Source organism: Anastrepha obliqua, chromosome 1 (assembly GCF_027943255.1).
Source record: "Anastrepha obliqua isolate idAnaObli1 chromosome 1, idAnaObli1_1.0, whole genome shotgun sequence".
Classification (NCBI taxonomy): domain Eukaryota; kingdom Metazoa; phylum Arthropoda; class Insecta; order Diptera; family Tephritidae; genus Anastrepha; species Anastrepha obliqua.
In genome coordinates, this window is record NC_072892.1 from 39,120,607 (window position 1) to 39,135,482 (window position 14,876).

General features: G+C 37.7%; 1 protein-coding gene across 2 annotated transcripts in view; it reads right to left on the minus strand.

Moving 5' to 3' along the window:
- Positions 1–13,092, minus strand: part of LOC129244790 (uncharacterized) — a 47,366-nt gene extending 34,274 nt beyond the window's left edge. Inside the window, exon 1 of one of the 2 annotated variants that reach the window (XM_054882637.1) lies at positions 11,530–13,092. In XM_054882637.1, coding sequence (XP_054738612.1) covers positions 11,530–11,541 — 12 coding nt within the window. In that variant the 5' untranslated portion in view covers positions 11,542–13,092. Of the gene's footprint in view, positions 1–10,966; positions 11,001–11,529 lie in introns of those variants that run through there. The other variant, XM_054882644.1, reaches the window with a different exon arrangement.
- Positions 13,093–14,876: the final 1,784 nt, after the last annotated feature.

Here is a 14,876-nt window from a genome sequence, read left to right on the forward strand (position 1 = left end):
TTTTTTTGACTGGCTGTTCAATATAAACCTTTAAAGCTGGAAGGTATTTGTGTCATTCAAAAATACAAAAAAAAAAACTAAGAAAATAAAGCTTACTGGATTATTAAATTTAAACCTTCTGCATTTGGATGAGGAACTTTACAGCATTTGAAGTGTTGCAAATTTAAGTAAAAGTTAGGAGGCATACTTTCTATGGGAAAATTTAATATATTTACTTATATTATTCAAAGCTTAATTTCTTTCTTGTTTTTCATTCTCATATCTACCTTAGTCACTTCTTTTTCGTTGTTTCTGCTTGTCACTATACTTAGCACTTTGTGATCACTACTTCTGCTCTGCCGAAAATTGAAGCTGACACTTTTTCTTGCCCTAAATAGCAACATTGAGTCAGCTTCTCAAGGAAATGTGTTTTTACTTCAAACACACATACATATACATGTGTATTGAAATATCATTTATTCACACACAAATTTCTTCATAACTTTGGTACGCGAGTGTTCAATTCCGTGTAAAAATTATGATGTGACTCTCCATGAAAATATGAACAATGGTCAGTCAACCACAAAAACAAGATGCTGCAAGGCGTTTGACGTGCATAGTGAACGCATAAATAGTCATTTGTGTATAACATTTTTTTTTCTAAGTGAAATGAGTAACTCTAGGCTAAATTTAATATTTGAAGGATGCGTTTGAATACATTAGTTTGAGTTTAGGATGGTAGAAATTGAGATGTGGTTTTTCAAATATACTCATCTGCAACAGAAAATATACTCATCTGCTTCCATTTTTTGCTGCATATTTCTGCTAATTAAATATTAGAGATAAAAACGACTACAGCGAAAAAGGATCCGTAAGCCAACACTAAAATTTATGTCATTGGTGATGCTCTGATTTTCAGAAATAGAAACGACTTACGTAGTTGTAGAATCCGAGCATGAATGGGTCAACACATTTTCCCAACTATTTGCTTTCTCTACCTTAAATCCATATGTACATATGTATGTAGGTCAGAAGTGTTTCCTAGTGCCACATTTCAAAATATTTACGCACTCGTATGCATGCATACAAGTAAATTCTGTTCTGCGTCTGTGCACAATTACCCCCTCAAAAATTCATATGTGCCACTCATTAAAGCAACAAGTTATAAATTTCAACCGCAATCATAGCGGAAATCACCACCACTAACCACATAATCGACAAGCGAGTCAAAGACGAACAGTGGGAGTCATCAGCCAGCCCACCAGCCAGCTAGCAAGCAAGGAAGGATCCATAAAAGCCACAAATTGAACGAAGCGGCACGCTCGCGTATCGATGAAATGGACGAAAACCATTAATAAGTGGCAAGCAATGGGTGTAAGAGTCAAAAATTGTTTTTTTGTTTTTTATAAGTGAAATGAGCCAAAGGAAAAGGATGAAAACAGAGGCCAAACAGAAATAAAAAAATGTTGTAATAATAACAAAAGGTAAAAGAGTATGAGTAACAGCAGGCAAAGAGAGACGGTTCTAATGAAATTTAAAATCAGCTGGTTGCCAAAAGAATAAAAAAACTACGGCGGTGGCTACCCAAATGAATACAGCTGATTGGAGGGTAATTGAGAACGGAAGAACATGTGCGACTTCTCAAGAGTAAGAACGTTAATAGTGAGATTGTGTGTGTGTGTGACTTAGTAATAAAAATAATAATAAATGTTACAGAGAAGCTGACTCGTACCATGGCGCTGGCAACGAAGGCGTATAGTGTGCGTAGTAACGCAGTGGGCGTCGGACGTGGGTAAGTGAGTTTGGGAAAGGAAGCTGTGTGCTGTGACGTCGATGACAGGAAATACAAGGTAGATAAAACGAAATAAAAAGCAACAAACAAACTTAAACAAGCATAACATACTTGTAAGTAGGCATATGAAGAAAATATAAATGCCAACCGCACCACTACAGTCGCATATTTCCTACGTAGTGCCCGCCGCAGGTGGTCAAGACAAACGAATTTGCAAAATCCAAATACTTAATGTGCTTCATAAGAGGTGTCATGAAAAGTTATGACAAAAAAATGTAACTCTAGAATTTTGAGCGCAATTTTCCAACAATAGGTAACAACAACACAGCGCAATGTCAAACGTATGCTTGCCTCCTTTTGAGTCGTAGCGCCGCTTTGGGAGCCTATTTGCGAGTTAAACTTTACACTGCTTCGCGCGTGTGCATTTGCACGTGTGCATGTCTTGCAGCAGCATGTGCTTCTTGTATTGTTGCGCCAAATTTGGGCAGCCAAACGCGCCAACTTTTAACTCTTTCGGTGCATTGTGCCTATCATGCAGCCACTAGACAACGAAATGCCGACGCGTTGGGGCAGCTCGTTATCATAACTACATACCTGCACATGTGTATGTGCATATATGGGTATGTGCTTCGTTGCAAGTTACAGCTATTGGTGTATAAATATATCGAAGCACCCACCCAATGTTGCAAGTAGCAGGCACAGCACACTGGTGTATGTTGACTCGCTCGAGTGGTCGGTCCTTCGTTAGCATGCCAACAACAAACAACTTGCAATGCCGCCGATATGCTGCGTGCAACATGCTCGTTTAATACGATTTGTAAGCGCTCATACTCACATTTCGTATTTCATGCTCGTCTCGTTTGGTCGCACACATGGCTATACGTACATAGTAAAAATTTGTTATAATTGCCGCTGTCGTACCGATTGTTGTGTTATGTTGTGTTAACCCATTCAATAGTGCTACGACTTGGGCGGCTGTCGTCGTCGTCTTGTTTGGTCGTTGGTTGGCCAACAACTGAACCGGCGCGCCAACATTTAACGCTATTTATGAATAAATATCGCGCAGCATCCATTGGTACAACGAAGGAAACTGCTAGTAACAGCAGTGACTGCCTGACTCTCGCAAGATGTTGCAAAAGTACTCAGTAGAGTAATTGCAATAACAACAACAAAAACATCAGCAACAGCGTACATTAATGGTGATGTTGGTGGTGGTGTATTGGCAGTCAGCGGCAACATTAAATGTGCTTTGGAGTCTCTGTTTTCGGTAGTGCGGCGTTGGCAGCATGCAAAATAGCAGCAGCTACAGTATCAGTAGCCTTTAGGCGCACAGAGCACTTAATGTTTTGCATATTTTGTTGTTGTTGCTGCCACAAATGAAAATGAGCATGATTTTTGTGGCACGTAAGGATAGCAGCGCTGCTTGTTTCTTTTTGCTTTTCCTTTTATTGTTTCCTTTCTGTTTTAAGGGGATGCCCGTTTGCACTTTTGTTTGCGTTCAACACATTTTTTGTGATATCAGCGTTGATGTGAGCTGCTGTCCGCTACTTTGTCTGCTTCTTCTTTCCAGTTCATTTTTTATTACACAGTGAATGTTGCGAGACCTGCCTTTACCTGCTGTTGCGGTGCAATTGACCTATTGTCGATTGTCTATGTGCTTTTCTGCATGATTGATACCTACTATTATTGAGGGTTTCACTTTTTTCATTTTGCAGAGGTTTTTACAGAATGAAACAGCGCCTCACAGGTTGCTTGCGTTTGTGCTTAAGTTCAGCGCGCTCGATTGAAGAACCTAAAATTAAAAAATCCCGAAACCTAAATTAGAAAAAAATGCATTGAATTGAGTAGAAGGCATTGCAAGCTAAGTGTTGCAACTGTGAAAGAAACTAATTTCCCGCACTTCTTAATAGCAACTCTAGTATTAGAATTCCTTCCGTCGAAATATAGTATTTTACTTCCATGCTAACTCAAGCTGATCACCGAAATTCTTTACTGAGTTATTCCGAAATATTTTAAGGTAGTCGGGGCTATTAATAGCTAGTAATTCTCAGAAGAAAGTTTAGCGATTCGAATTTTGGAAAATACGCTATTCCGGCCTTAAATGGTTGTTTGGCTGAGCTGGCGGTTCAAGTGGCGGCTTCGCATAGACCAACCGAATGCCTCCTTAGTGTTGCAAGAACAATTTACGATTGTTGAATTCTTAATTCATTAACTACGAGCGATGTCTAAGAATATTCTGGCCCCTTTGGCAATCTCTAATAGTCTTTCGCGCCATTTGTCCATGTGGTTGACTGTAAGCTTTGCAGACACATAGCTGTCCTCCATCAAGTAGCCCGAGCTTATCATTGTCGACTACAAACAGTATGAATGCCTTTCACAGCTGTTCCCTCTATAGCTCGCAATTCGTAACAAAAATTGTTCAACAAGGTGGTGTAAAAGTCATCACTCTATCGGAAGTTGCTAAAATATTTGCAAAGGTAATTTCTGCTTTGGCATTCGTTAGCAAGTCACGGATCGCCATACTTCTCAGGGACAGCATGCGACAATTGCGAATACTGCACGGGCTACATCGAAATTCTGAAGTCTACATTTCCCGGTCGGCTAATTTCTCGTTGTGGTGATTTGCATTTAAATTTATTCGATTTTTTCAAAGCCATGACGCTTATATTTTACAGAACTTTAATATCCCTATATATTGTATATGTATATTTGCATGTACATATATGTATGTATGTAAACATTAACAGCAAGCAGCAGTCCTATCCTATCTTCATTCCTCTCTCATGCCTCCAACTATTTGCTACCTATTTTTCTCGCTCTCTTAGTATGTCATGCCGCTATTTTGGCGAAAATGAAAGCGAAATCTAAACAATTCAATGGTAACAATAACAATGATGACAAACAAAAACATTTATATACAAACACAAATGAATGTTTGGTAAGTCACAATTATATTGTAATTATTATGATACAGAGCAAACGAAAGAGACCTCACACAACAACAACAACCACATAATACTAAACAATAAATAACCGAACCATATAACCGTACCAACGCTATGAATGAACGGAAGCAGATTTAATGAGTGGGAAGCAACGGCAGAATCGTTTTGAGAAGAGTGTTGGCGAGTGTGAACGAGTGGCCGAGTTTAAACTTAGCGGATGTTAGTCAAGAGGTAGTAATGAGGATGTCGACGGCGTCGCCGCCGAGTCTGTCACTTTACTTTGTTGCGCCGCTGCGGATGAGGTGACAGCGACGTTAACGATTAGTGTCTTTTAAAGGTGCGTGATTAGCGCACACACACATGCACACGTTCACAAGCATGCAGCACTAAGCTCTCATTCACTAAGAGAGTGTAGGTATGTGTATGTTTGTATGTTTGGGCGGGCAGTAATTAATGTCGTTTGCAATGTTTGGTTACTATTTGGTTTGTTTATTGCTTGATTGGTGGAGGAAATTATTAGTTAGGTGTTTACGTTTGCTTGTTGCTATTGCTTGTTCTTATTTATTCTTTGTTTGTTTTTGTTTGTTTTTATGAAAGTGCTGAGCAAAGATAAATGAGAAGCAGCGCATTGAACATTTGTAGAGCAAAACAAAGAATGCAGAAAAATTCAAAGATAGTAGCGTTTGATAAAAAATAGAAACCGGCTGAAACAGAATAAGCGATTGCAATGTAGGAATGCAATTACCAAAAAAGGTAAAAAAGAAACAAAAAATACCGGCGAACTGTTGCATGCAACACAACAGCGCACATGTACACCCATATGTAAATAGTGGAAAATAAAAACAAAAGGGCGATCGATTTGCACAAAGAAAAGCGCATTCTTGAGACATTAAATTGTCAGCAGAGCCGACGCCGACGCCGATGAAGTCTCTTTTTGCACTAGCGCTGATGCAGCGCGCTGCTTTGACGGATGAGTGCGACCGCATGAGCGATTGCATGAATGAATGCAGCCAGGCTGGCATGCAGTCAGACAAAACGCAAAACAACAACTACAACTACAAAAAAAAGCAGCCAAGTGCATTATTGAATATCTATTTCACCGGCTTTCGCTGGTTTGACTTCACATGAGGATCTGTTTTGACTTGACTTGACTTATTTGACTTGTGACTGACTGTGCGCTGCTTCCAGAGGGATGCCTCTAACGTAGGAGTATGTGTTATTGCTGCTTTGCGCTTGCACATGCCTCAGGCAGACGCTTATTTGCATATGTTTTTACTTAACACATTTGTTTTTACTTTGGCTCCCTTTTCTTTGGCTATCCGCGAAAGGGTGACTTTTGCGTTATGACGTGTTGAAGAAGCAAACAAAAAATAAAAAATACATATGCACTATAGAAAAAAGCAGAAAACTTCGCTTAAAGAGAATAAAAAGTTTTGACAACTTTTGCTACATTGGATGCTGCAACGAACCGTTGTGGCTTACGTCAAGTGCCAACGCTGCCGCCGTCGCCGCCAAGAAAGGAAGGAAGTTTGCCATACTCGTACAACAATGCGTGTTTTGCCAACTTTTCCGCGTTGTACGCCATAAACGATGTGTGAGTGTAAGTGTGCATTTTCGTGTGAATGTGTGTTGTTTATGTTTTTTCTGTGCTTGCGTAAGCATAAATTGTTTGTATTGTCACTTTTTTTATTGCGCTGGCAATGTTTGTTTTTTATGCGATTTTTGAGACATTTTGCAGTGGACTTGAAGCTGCCTTGCTGGTTTTTTCTACGCATAATGTAGCTGCATGCCTGTCGGCACAGATTGTTTGTGCACATACATACACACATGTATTAAAAAAGTGTAACGGCAGAGTCACGTGCTCTTGTACTCTTACAAGGGAGGCGCCGCGTAGCGCTCGGCAAGTGTGTTGGTACTTTGTAGGCCTGTAGGGCGTCGCCGACAAGTGCATCTCAACTCATTCATCGATCAACTGATTGCAACTCAGCTGCGCGAAGCTTGTATTTAACCATCGGCAGCAGTCCAGCGTGCGCCCCTGAAATTGTTTGCGGCACGCGTGTCTGTTTTGATCTATCTCATCTATGCCTGTAAGTTAAGCCAAAGCATACCAACTTGCCTCATACGTGCGAGCACAAGAATGCACGCATCCTGACGCCACACACTGGCGCTCACACCCGCTAAAACGCTGTGCACCAATTCGTTGAATTGCCGTGAATTTCGTAAACTGCGGTCGTTACTTTGCTCGTCCGTCTATCCGAATGTGTGCTCGCCCCTTCCTTGCTGCCTTTGGACTTTCGCCACATTTGCTACTATGTAGCGCCACTTTGCACTCTATTGCTTGCTCTCGACTTACTACCGAGGATGCTATTGTTGATGCTAATAACAATAACAACATAGCCAACAACAATTATGTACATACATATGCATGTTACGTTGCGTTGCTTTGGTGATAAGGTTTACAAATTGGCGTAACCACATGTTGGATTTTTAGTTGGTTGGATGTCGTGCTGTTTCGCTGTACCAACTGGCGCATATACACACATATGCAAGTGCAAATATGCATAAGTGTGCGAATGTTTCAACGTGGCTTTGGTTTTGGCTTTAGTATAACTTGCCTGCATTGTTTTTGCTGTTCTAACATTTTCGGTATGATGTTGCCATTGAAATTGGTCAATCACGAGCGCTCAGCAGCGTGAAGGACGTTCAAGGATGTAGAGCACATGTAGATTAATTACTTTTAATTGTGTGGAAGAAAAGTGTTAACCAGGTGTTATAGGCTTCACTGGCATGACCGGCAATTTTGTGAGTGCGTGGCGAGTTGGAGACAAAAATATTTTGTGATCTCTTGATGGAGTGATTCGGAAGTGAATTATTTATGATTTTATTTATTAAATAGAATTAATTTTTTCGTGTGTGGTGCACTGGTATGATTGATTCTCAACTATTTGTAGTATATATTTAAGTAATACAACTTATTTTATCAAAAGCACATTTTTTGTTGATAAACCATAAAAAAGGTTAAATGTTAAGCCATGAGGCTAAATGTTCCTTAAAGTGCCTCTAAAAATTTTTAATTGAGTGTAAAGTGAAGGCGATGTAAATAAAGACCAGCATTACTAGCCTTGTAAAAATAATGGATCTCTACTCCAGCCCTGCTACAGGTTTGGCACTAACTGCCTGACAAAAACAGTTATTGTCAAGTAATCGCGAATAAATAGATTTAAAGTGCACTTTTAAGTTACGAATAGTTTATGGACTTGTTCAGTGTTCATTTTCCTCTACATGACGGCATAATTCGGTACAAAATGTAACGTCCTTTCATCGAAAGGCCTCCAAATGACAGGTGTTTTCAATAGAGTGGCATTGTTTGTCATAAAAAAGTTCATAATGAAAGCCAGGGATGAGAATGAACGGTAATTTTATCTTAAGAATAAGTAGTAATATAATCAATACACTCAGTAACTCTTAAAAAAAATTTGTATTGATTCAGTTGCAAGACATGACGTCTTAATGGCGCGCTCAGCCGTGGGAAGCTTTTACGTAAGAACTCCTTACCAAGCGCTCCAGTCGTTATGGCTTTCAGCGTATTTTGCAACCGACAAATCTTATAGCGCAATAAAGCACTTATCTCTGAATCATGGCATAACGGTTTTCCTAATCATCATTTGGAATTTAAATTATCAGATATTGGAAAAAATTATAGTAGAAAGTAACGATTGCGCTTCGCCAATGCATTTTTGCCATGAAAAAGTTGCGGACGAAAAAACCTGTCGCTGGAAGGCAAAATAAAACTGCGAGATCGCGCAGCTAAAGACACAAACCACAAATTGGAGGAGAAGCGCGTCCAAACTTTCAACCAGTTATAATGTGGGCACAAGTATGAGCTTTTCTTGCCTTTTGTGCTAGGTGGGAGTTGTCTTTTTCCTAAGGACCCGTCCGTCAGTTGCCTGTATTTTCAAACGACTTTGTGTAATGCAATATTTATGATTTATGATTATTATTCGGCCGCCGTAGCCGAATGGGATGGTGCGTGACTACCATTCGGAATTCACAGAGGAACGAATCTCGGTGAAAGCCCAAAATTAAGAAAAACATTGCTTACTAGCAAACATATACGTTTCACTTGAATTGTTAAATTACGTAATGCGTATACAAAAAAAGTTTCAAAAACAACCTATATTTAATTTGAAAATATTTTCTTGCCTAATTTTATCTGTAAAATAACAAGAAATCATTCCTCTGCAGTGCATCATATTTGCTCACTCATTTCTTCTGAATTAAGCGATCGTGTGAACACCTGGTTAGTTAGTCATGTTTCATCAGTGGTCCAACCACAAAACACAAAACCGTCATTGACTTTCGTTACTATTCGCTCGTTCGAGTCATTTGTCACATATTATATTTATACTGGGTTGAATTCCTTAAATCTCTCATCATAGTTTATCATTACTAATTAAATCCAGAATTTTTTTGTACACATTTTCTATTTTTATGGGCGCAAGAAATGTGGGATCTGTGGAAATTTTACGAACCGGGTAGTTTAAGCTAAATCAATTTTCTTGGATATGCAGCTAAGTGGAAATAAAATTGAAATAAAATATATATCATTGTGTGCTGATAGTTCATTAGCTCATCATCTGGATTTTTTTCTAGTAACTCAATTGCGTATCTAAAAAGCTTCTTTTAGGTTTAAGCGCTTCATATGAAGCTGTCCAACTTTCAGAGCTCGCATTGTTTTCAATATGGCAGGTTTGGACTACTTTACGAGGTTATAGTTTAAATAATTTAAATAAAAAGGTGAGTTGTAATATTTGAATAATTAATAAATTTAAAAGAAAACAAAAATTAAAAAAAAAAATAAAATAAAACAAAAATAAAATTAAAAAAATAACCGGAATTAAGTAACACTTGTTTACTCAAACAGATATTTTAGAAACTGAATTTTCTTGGACAATTTTGATAGCAAAATTTATTTTTAATTTTTGCTCAGAACCGTTTGAAAGAATTATTTAAATAATATAAATAAATTAAAATTAAATAAAATAAAATAAAATAAAATAAAATAAAATAAAATAAAATAAAATTAAATAAAATAAAATTAAATTAAATTAAACTAAATTAAATTAAATCAAATTAAATAAAATCAAAATGAATGAAATGAAATAAAAAAAATACCTCTTCGTTGCAAACTGAAGTTTTAATCTTCAGCACTTGTTTTGAGTACCTGAATTTCATTTTATAAAAACTAAAAAATATTTTTTATTTCTTATGAATATAATACCTTCTCAAAAAATACGTTCCTAATATATCTTCTAGAATAGTGTGTTCAATAAGCAGAAGCTGTCGTAAAAAGCACGAGCATCTTTTTACTGATAGAAATGCATTCGGATGCTTGCTATTGCCTGTAGCGCGACGACAGTTATTAGATGGAAAACATTTTTTGTATCAATTGATATTCCCAGTTTACATTGAACTTCGAACTCGGGAACAACTGAATGATAGTCACGGGCAAATCTACTCGATTACGAAGGTTGTAATGATGACTATGCAGGCTGTTCGAATAAAATATTTTCTACTATTTTCGGTAAATTTTTTATAACGGCTTTGGTGCGTGTAAAATAATTTATGTACTTAGACATTTTTTGTGTACTTAGAAATATGAAGTACCTCTTTTATTTGAAAACAAAAAAAATACTAAAAAAAAATCACTAAAAAAATTGTAACGAAAAAAAAGAAGAGTACTAAGAAATATATGTATGTCAATTAGTGGGGTATGTCACCTTACTTTAACTTTCAAAATTTACCTTTGCAATTTGCAGAAATATGTTTTTTTGTACTAAGTCGTATTATACAGCATGTCTGAAAAAATTTACATATCGCTCATTTACTTCGGATAAGTTTGCAGCAGTTGCAGCTCTTCTTTTATGCTGTGTAAAAAATTCATGGCGCTATGTGTTAACACTATCACATTAGATAAAAAATGTATTTGTACTTTTACTCAGGGGGACTTAGTAAATTGAAAGCTTTTGAGACGTTTTTATCGACATTTTGGTTTTTTTAATTATGATACTCTCACAGTAAAATAGCGACATATACATATAACTCGGTCTAATTATTATTTTTCCTTTCTAGGTACAACCTTTTTAAAACAATGCCTGATATTAGACGTAAACTTGTTTTAAGTGTGAGAACATACTAGACTGGACGCGCAAAGATGGTTCAGAAAGAACTTTCTACTCACGGGACTCACCATTACTCGCCTCAGCAATAAGTTTGAAAAAGTCAGAACTGTTCAAGATGATTCCACATAGTGTTCCGGGAGACGAAGCGCAGAGAGGGAAGAACAACTACTGGAAACTTATAGCGAAACTGTTCTTGAAGTTTGTTCAGCAGTCTGTTCAGCAAGCGGCGTGTGCTGCAGGCATTTTAAAATGAATCAGAATGGGCAGCAATTTGAACATTTGCGCTGAATTTGCAACTTTGGGAACACTCTGTTTGAAAATATCTACTTGTGGCTTTCGCAAATTAACTTTACAACTTGAAAATCAATCTTCATTATGTCAACTGTAAGTCCCCAATTTGCGCAATACGCGTTTCAATCTGCGTTAAAAATGTAAGAAACTCAAAACTTGTACACCGTACAAGCATTCTAAAACGCGAAACCCATCCATAGACATCTTATTGCTCAGCATTTTTCCCCCTTTGCCCGCGGCCATTAAGTGCTCGCCTCTTTTCTAATAATATCCTCAAGCTGCTGTCGATACAAATGTTATGCAATATTTTACAATGGTATACTATTTATAGTTGGCTTACCTCAGTGCACATTATTGTTATAAAATAATAAAAATCTCTATGCCACTGCTCCTTAGAAATGTTGATGCAATCCTGTTGCTTCTCCAGCTGCTACTGTGGCTTCTTGCTACTTGATGTTGTTGCTTTTCCCCAAGAAATCATAAATTGTTAATTTGCATAGATTTGTGGGAACTGTGGCTTCTTCCTGCAGTCACAAATTCTTTTTGTTTCTTTTGTTTTTGTATAAGTGTTTCTAATAATACTTTTTGTTGCTTTTGTTGTGCTATCTGTCTTAATTGTCCACTAAAGTTGTTGCTATTGGCAATTATCACCGTTTGTGTGTTTGTTCTTGCACTTGCTTTCTTTTGTTTGTCAATGCATTTCACATCTGCTGCTGCTTCTTCTTGCTATTCTAGGCCCGAGTTGCATGCCTCTTTCACTATAATGATGTATGCTGCTCCTGCTCTGCTGACAAGTGTGCGTATGCCTACTTATGGCGCGTACTGTTTTATTACACTTGTTTATTGGCGGTGCTGCGGCTTTACTTGCGCCGTTCTAGTTGCGGTTGCTGTTGTTGTTATTATTGCTGCTGCGCTGCTGCACTTGTGCGTGGTTTTGCGCGCTTATTTACCACAGAAATTACTTGCTGGGTCGTCTATCTGCTTCTTGTTGCCGCTTTGTTTACACCTCTATGCGGAAATCCGATTGTTGTGATTATTGTTGAGATGCTGCAATTGGAATTTCTGCTGCACGTATTAGAGTTGCATTGCTGCTGATTTATTGCTTGCTTGTTACACTTGACTTTGGTTTACTTCTTAATTTATAATTGCTTGGCGAAGAGTGCGCGCGTTTTTTGTTGCATCTAAGTAAGTGGGAATTCTGTCGATGAAGAAATAACAAATTGCACTAGTTTCTTGTGGTAATACTTAAATATTGGTAGTCACACAAAATTCCATACAAAGTTCGTTGCTGTCACTGGTATGCTTGTTTTCACATCACGCATATACTGGTTTCGTTTTGCGAGCGGTAAATTTGTTCAAATCTTTTCAATGTTTTTGTATTAAAATTCACTTGGTTTTTCCAAAACCCCACTTTCAGTCACACCAGACACAATTTATTTTATTCTTTCCAAAAAGTTAATTTCATTTACACACTTTTCAACTGTTATTTTCATCAACAATTTTCAACTCACATTTTTTCTCAAATATCTTTTTCCAAATGCCCGATTTTTTGCTTTTCTCATTTTTGTATTTCTTCTCATTTGCTACACTTTACTTGCTTACTTCCTTTGAATAAATATTTTTCGGCAAAATATTTTATTTTTATGTTTTTTGTAGCGTTGCTATTTAATAGAAAGAATCACGTACGCGCGTTTTTTTTAATGAAGAATATACACGCGTTGTCATACTATACTGACGGCCAGCTAGGCTTATGTGTCGAGCTACTAATAGTGAGTGCTTTACGCAAAAATTTTTGGTTGCTTGCTTCAAAGACGAGACTACGACGAAACAAGCTAGCAAACGAGCGAACGTGCGTGCGAGCGACGTTGTACTTTAGTCTACCATGCTAAAATCACAAATAATCTGGCAAACCGAAAGATACGTTCACAAGAGGCACACAGAAAAACGTTCAAAATGTGCTGGCTGCGTCGACAGCGAAGCGAACAGCAATCGTACGACGTCGTCGTCGTCGTCGTCATCGTCATCAACAAAGTGGATGTGCTATGTGTTGTTGCTAAAGCCACACAGCGTATTCGACAAAGGCACAAACACAAACACACACCAATGCACACGAATGTATAATGCAGCGCTGACTCGTTTCTCCCTTCGCTCTGCTTTGCTTCGTTTCGTTGTGTTAATCTTCATCGTGTGTAGTGCTCGCTATCTACCTCTTCCCGTGTTTGTGTGTACGTACGTACTATACCTAACAATCAAGCAAGTCAGCGCTGCGCTAACGTTTCGTTCAACAGTCCAAATGACGGACAGTCAATGAGCCCAACGTTTTGTGTACGTACCGACCCTGTTGTCGGCATAGTCGTAAACGTCGGAGCGGCACAGTAGGCATTTCGTTTGCCTATGCATTAAAAATGTGACGAAGAAAATGTTTACTTCCATATGGGCAAACAGGAACTTTAAAAATATATAAGAAAATGGTAAAAATTAAATTCATCGCATTAAGAACTCAGTAGGATATGCAGAAATCCTCATTATAAAACTGTCTTCGACTACATATTCAATTTATGAAGGTTCTTTGACTCCTCATAAAACTTACACCCTCCTCACATGACTGACTTTGAGTTAATCCAGTAGTGATATATTTAGTTCTGCACGGTGCAGTGCATATTTTCCATCTGACCAACTTTCCTGAAAATTTAAGCTATACGCATTGTTTCTGCAAAAGGCTGCGATTTCTTTAATTGAGTTCGATTTCAAAATCCATAATCTTGATAAATATCGCGATTTCACCTCGCACTCTGTACTCTTCCTTATTTAATATGCTCATATCTGTTACGTTTGACAGAAAAATCATGACATAAAATTAAACAAACAACGGCTGCTATTATTTTTAGGTGAACAGCTTAAGCCTTCCTAAACAGCCGTAAGTAATAGATAAAGGCTCCTTGTATGCTCTCTCTTTGATATTAATTTTCCAATTCAGTTGAGGATCTAACGTGAGTGCTAGATATTTTACCTACTCGAACAGTCAAAATGCTGGGCGTTTTAGTGAGAGAAAACTTCTCGGCCTCCACGGTATTGAAGTGATCGGTGTAAGGTAGTCAAAAGTTTATTAAAATATCGCCAAGATTGGTGACACCTTGGATAATAATACTGATAGTGTTACGCCAATTCTTCTTTTAAAATAAAAACCTTAAAATATTAATGAAATTTGTCCGTGAAAGTACCCTATGAATTCACAATGCCCACTGTGCCGCGTCGCGGTCGTCGCAACTTGTCTGCATTGTAGAGTAGTCGTTGTTGGTGTTTTTGCTGGCTGTTATGGTTGCTTGTTACGAGTTCGTTCGCCAGTACAAACAGCATAGCAGCACCAGCAACAACGACTATATGTGGAGTGTAGCGGCTCAGTTAGTCAGGTGCGCACACGGATGGGGGCCCATTTTTAGAAATAACAAACAAAGTATGGAAACACACTTATATAAGAAAATATAGAAAATATTTTATAGCTTGACCCACCGCCATTGGCTATGCGGCGAAAAAAAACTCGTATCTCAAAAACCTTATTATAATATAAAAGTAAAATATTGTTTTTAACTATTGACCAAGAATATAACTTTAGGAAAGTAAAATATTCAATATTTAAACGTACCGAAATGAGCCATTCTCATTTTAGAAAGTCATTTCATGTATTTA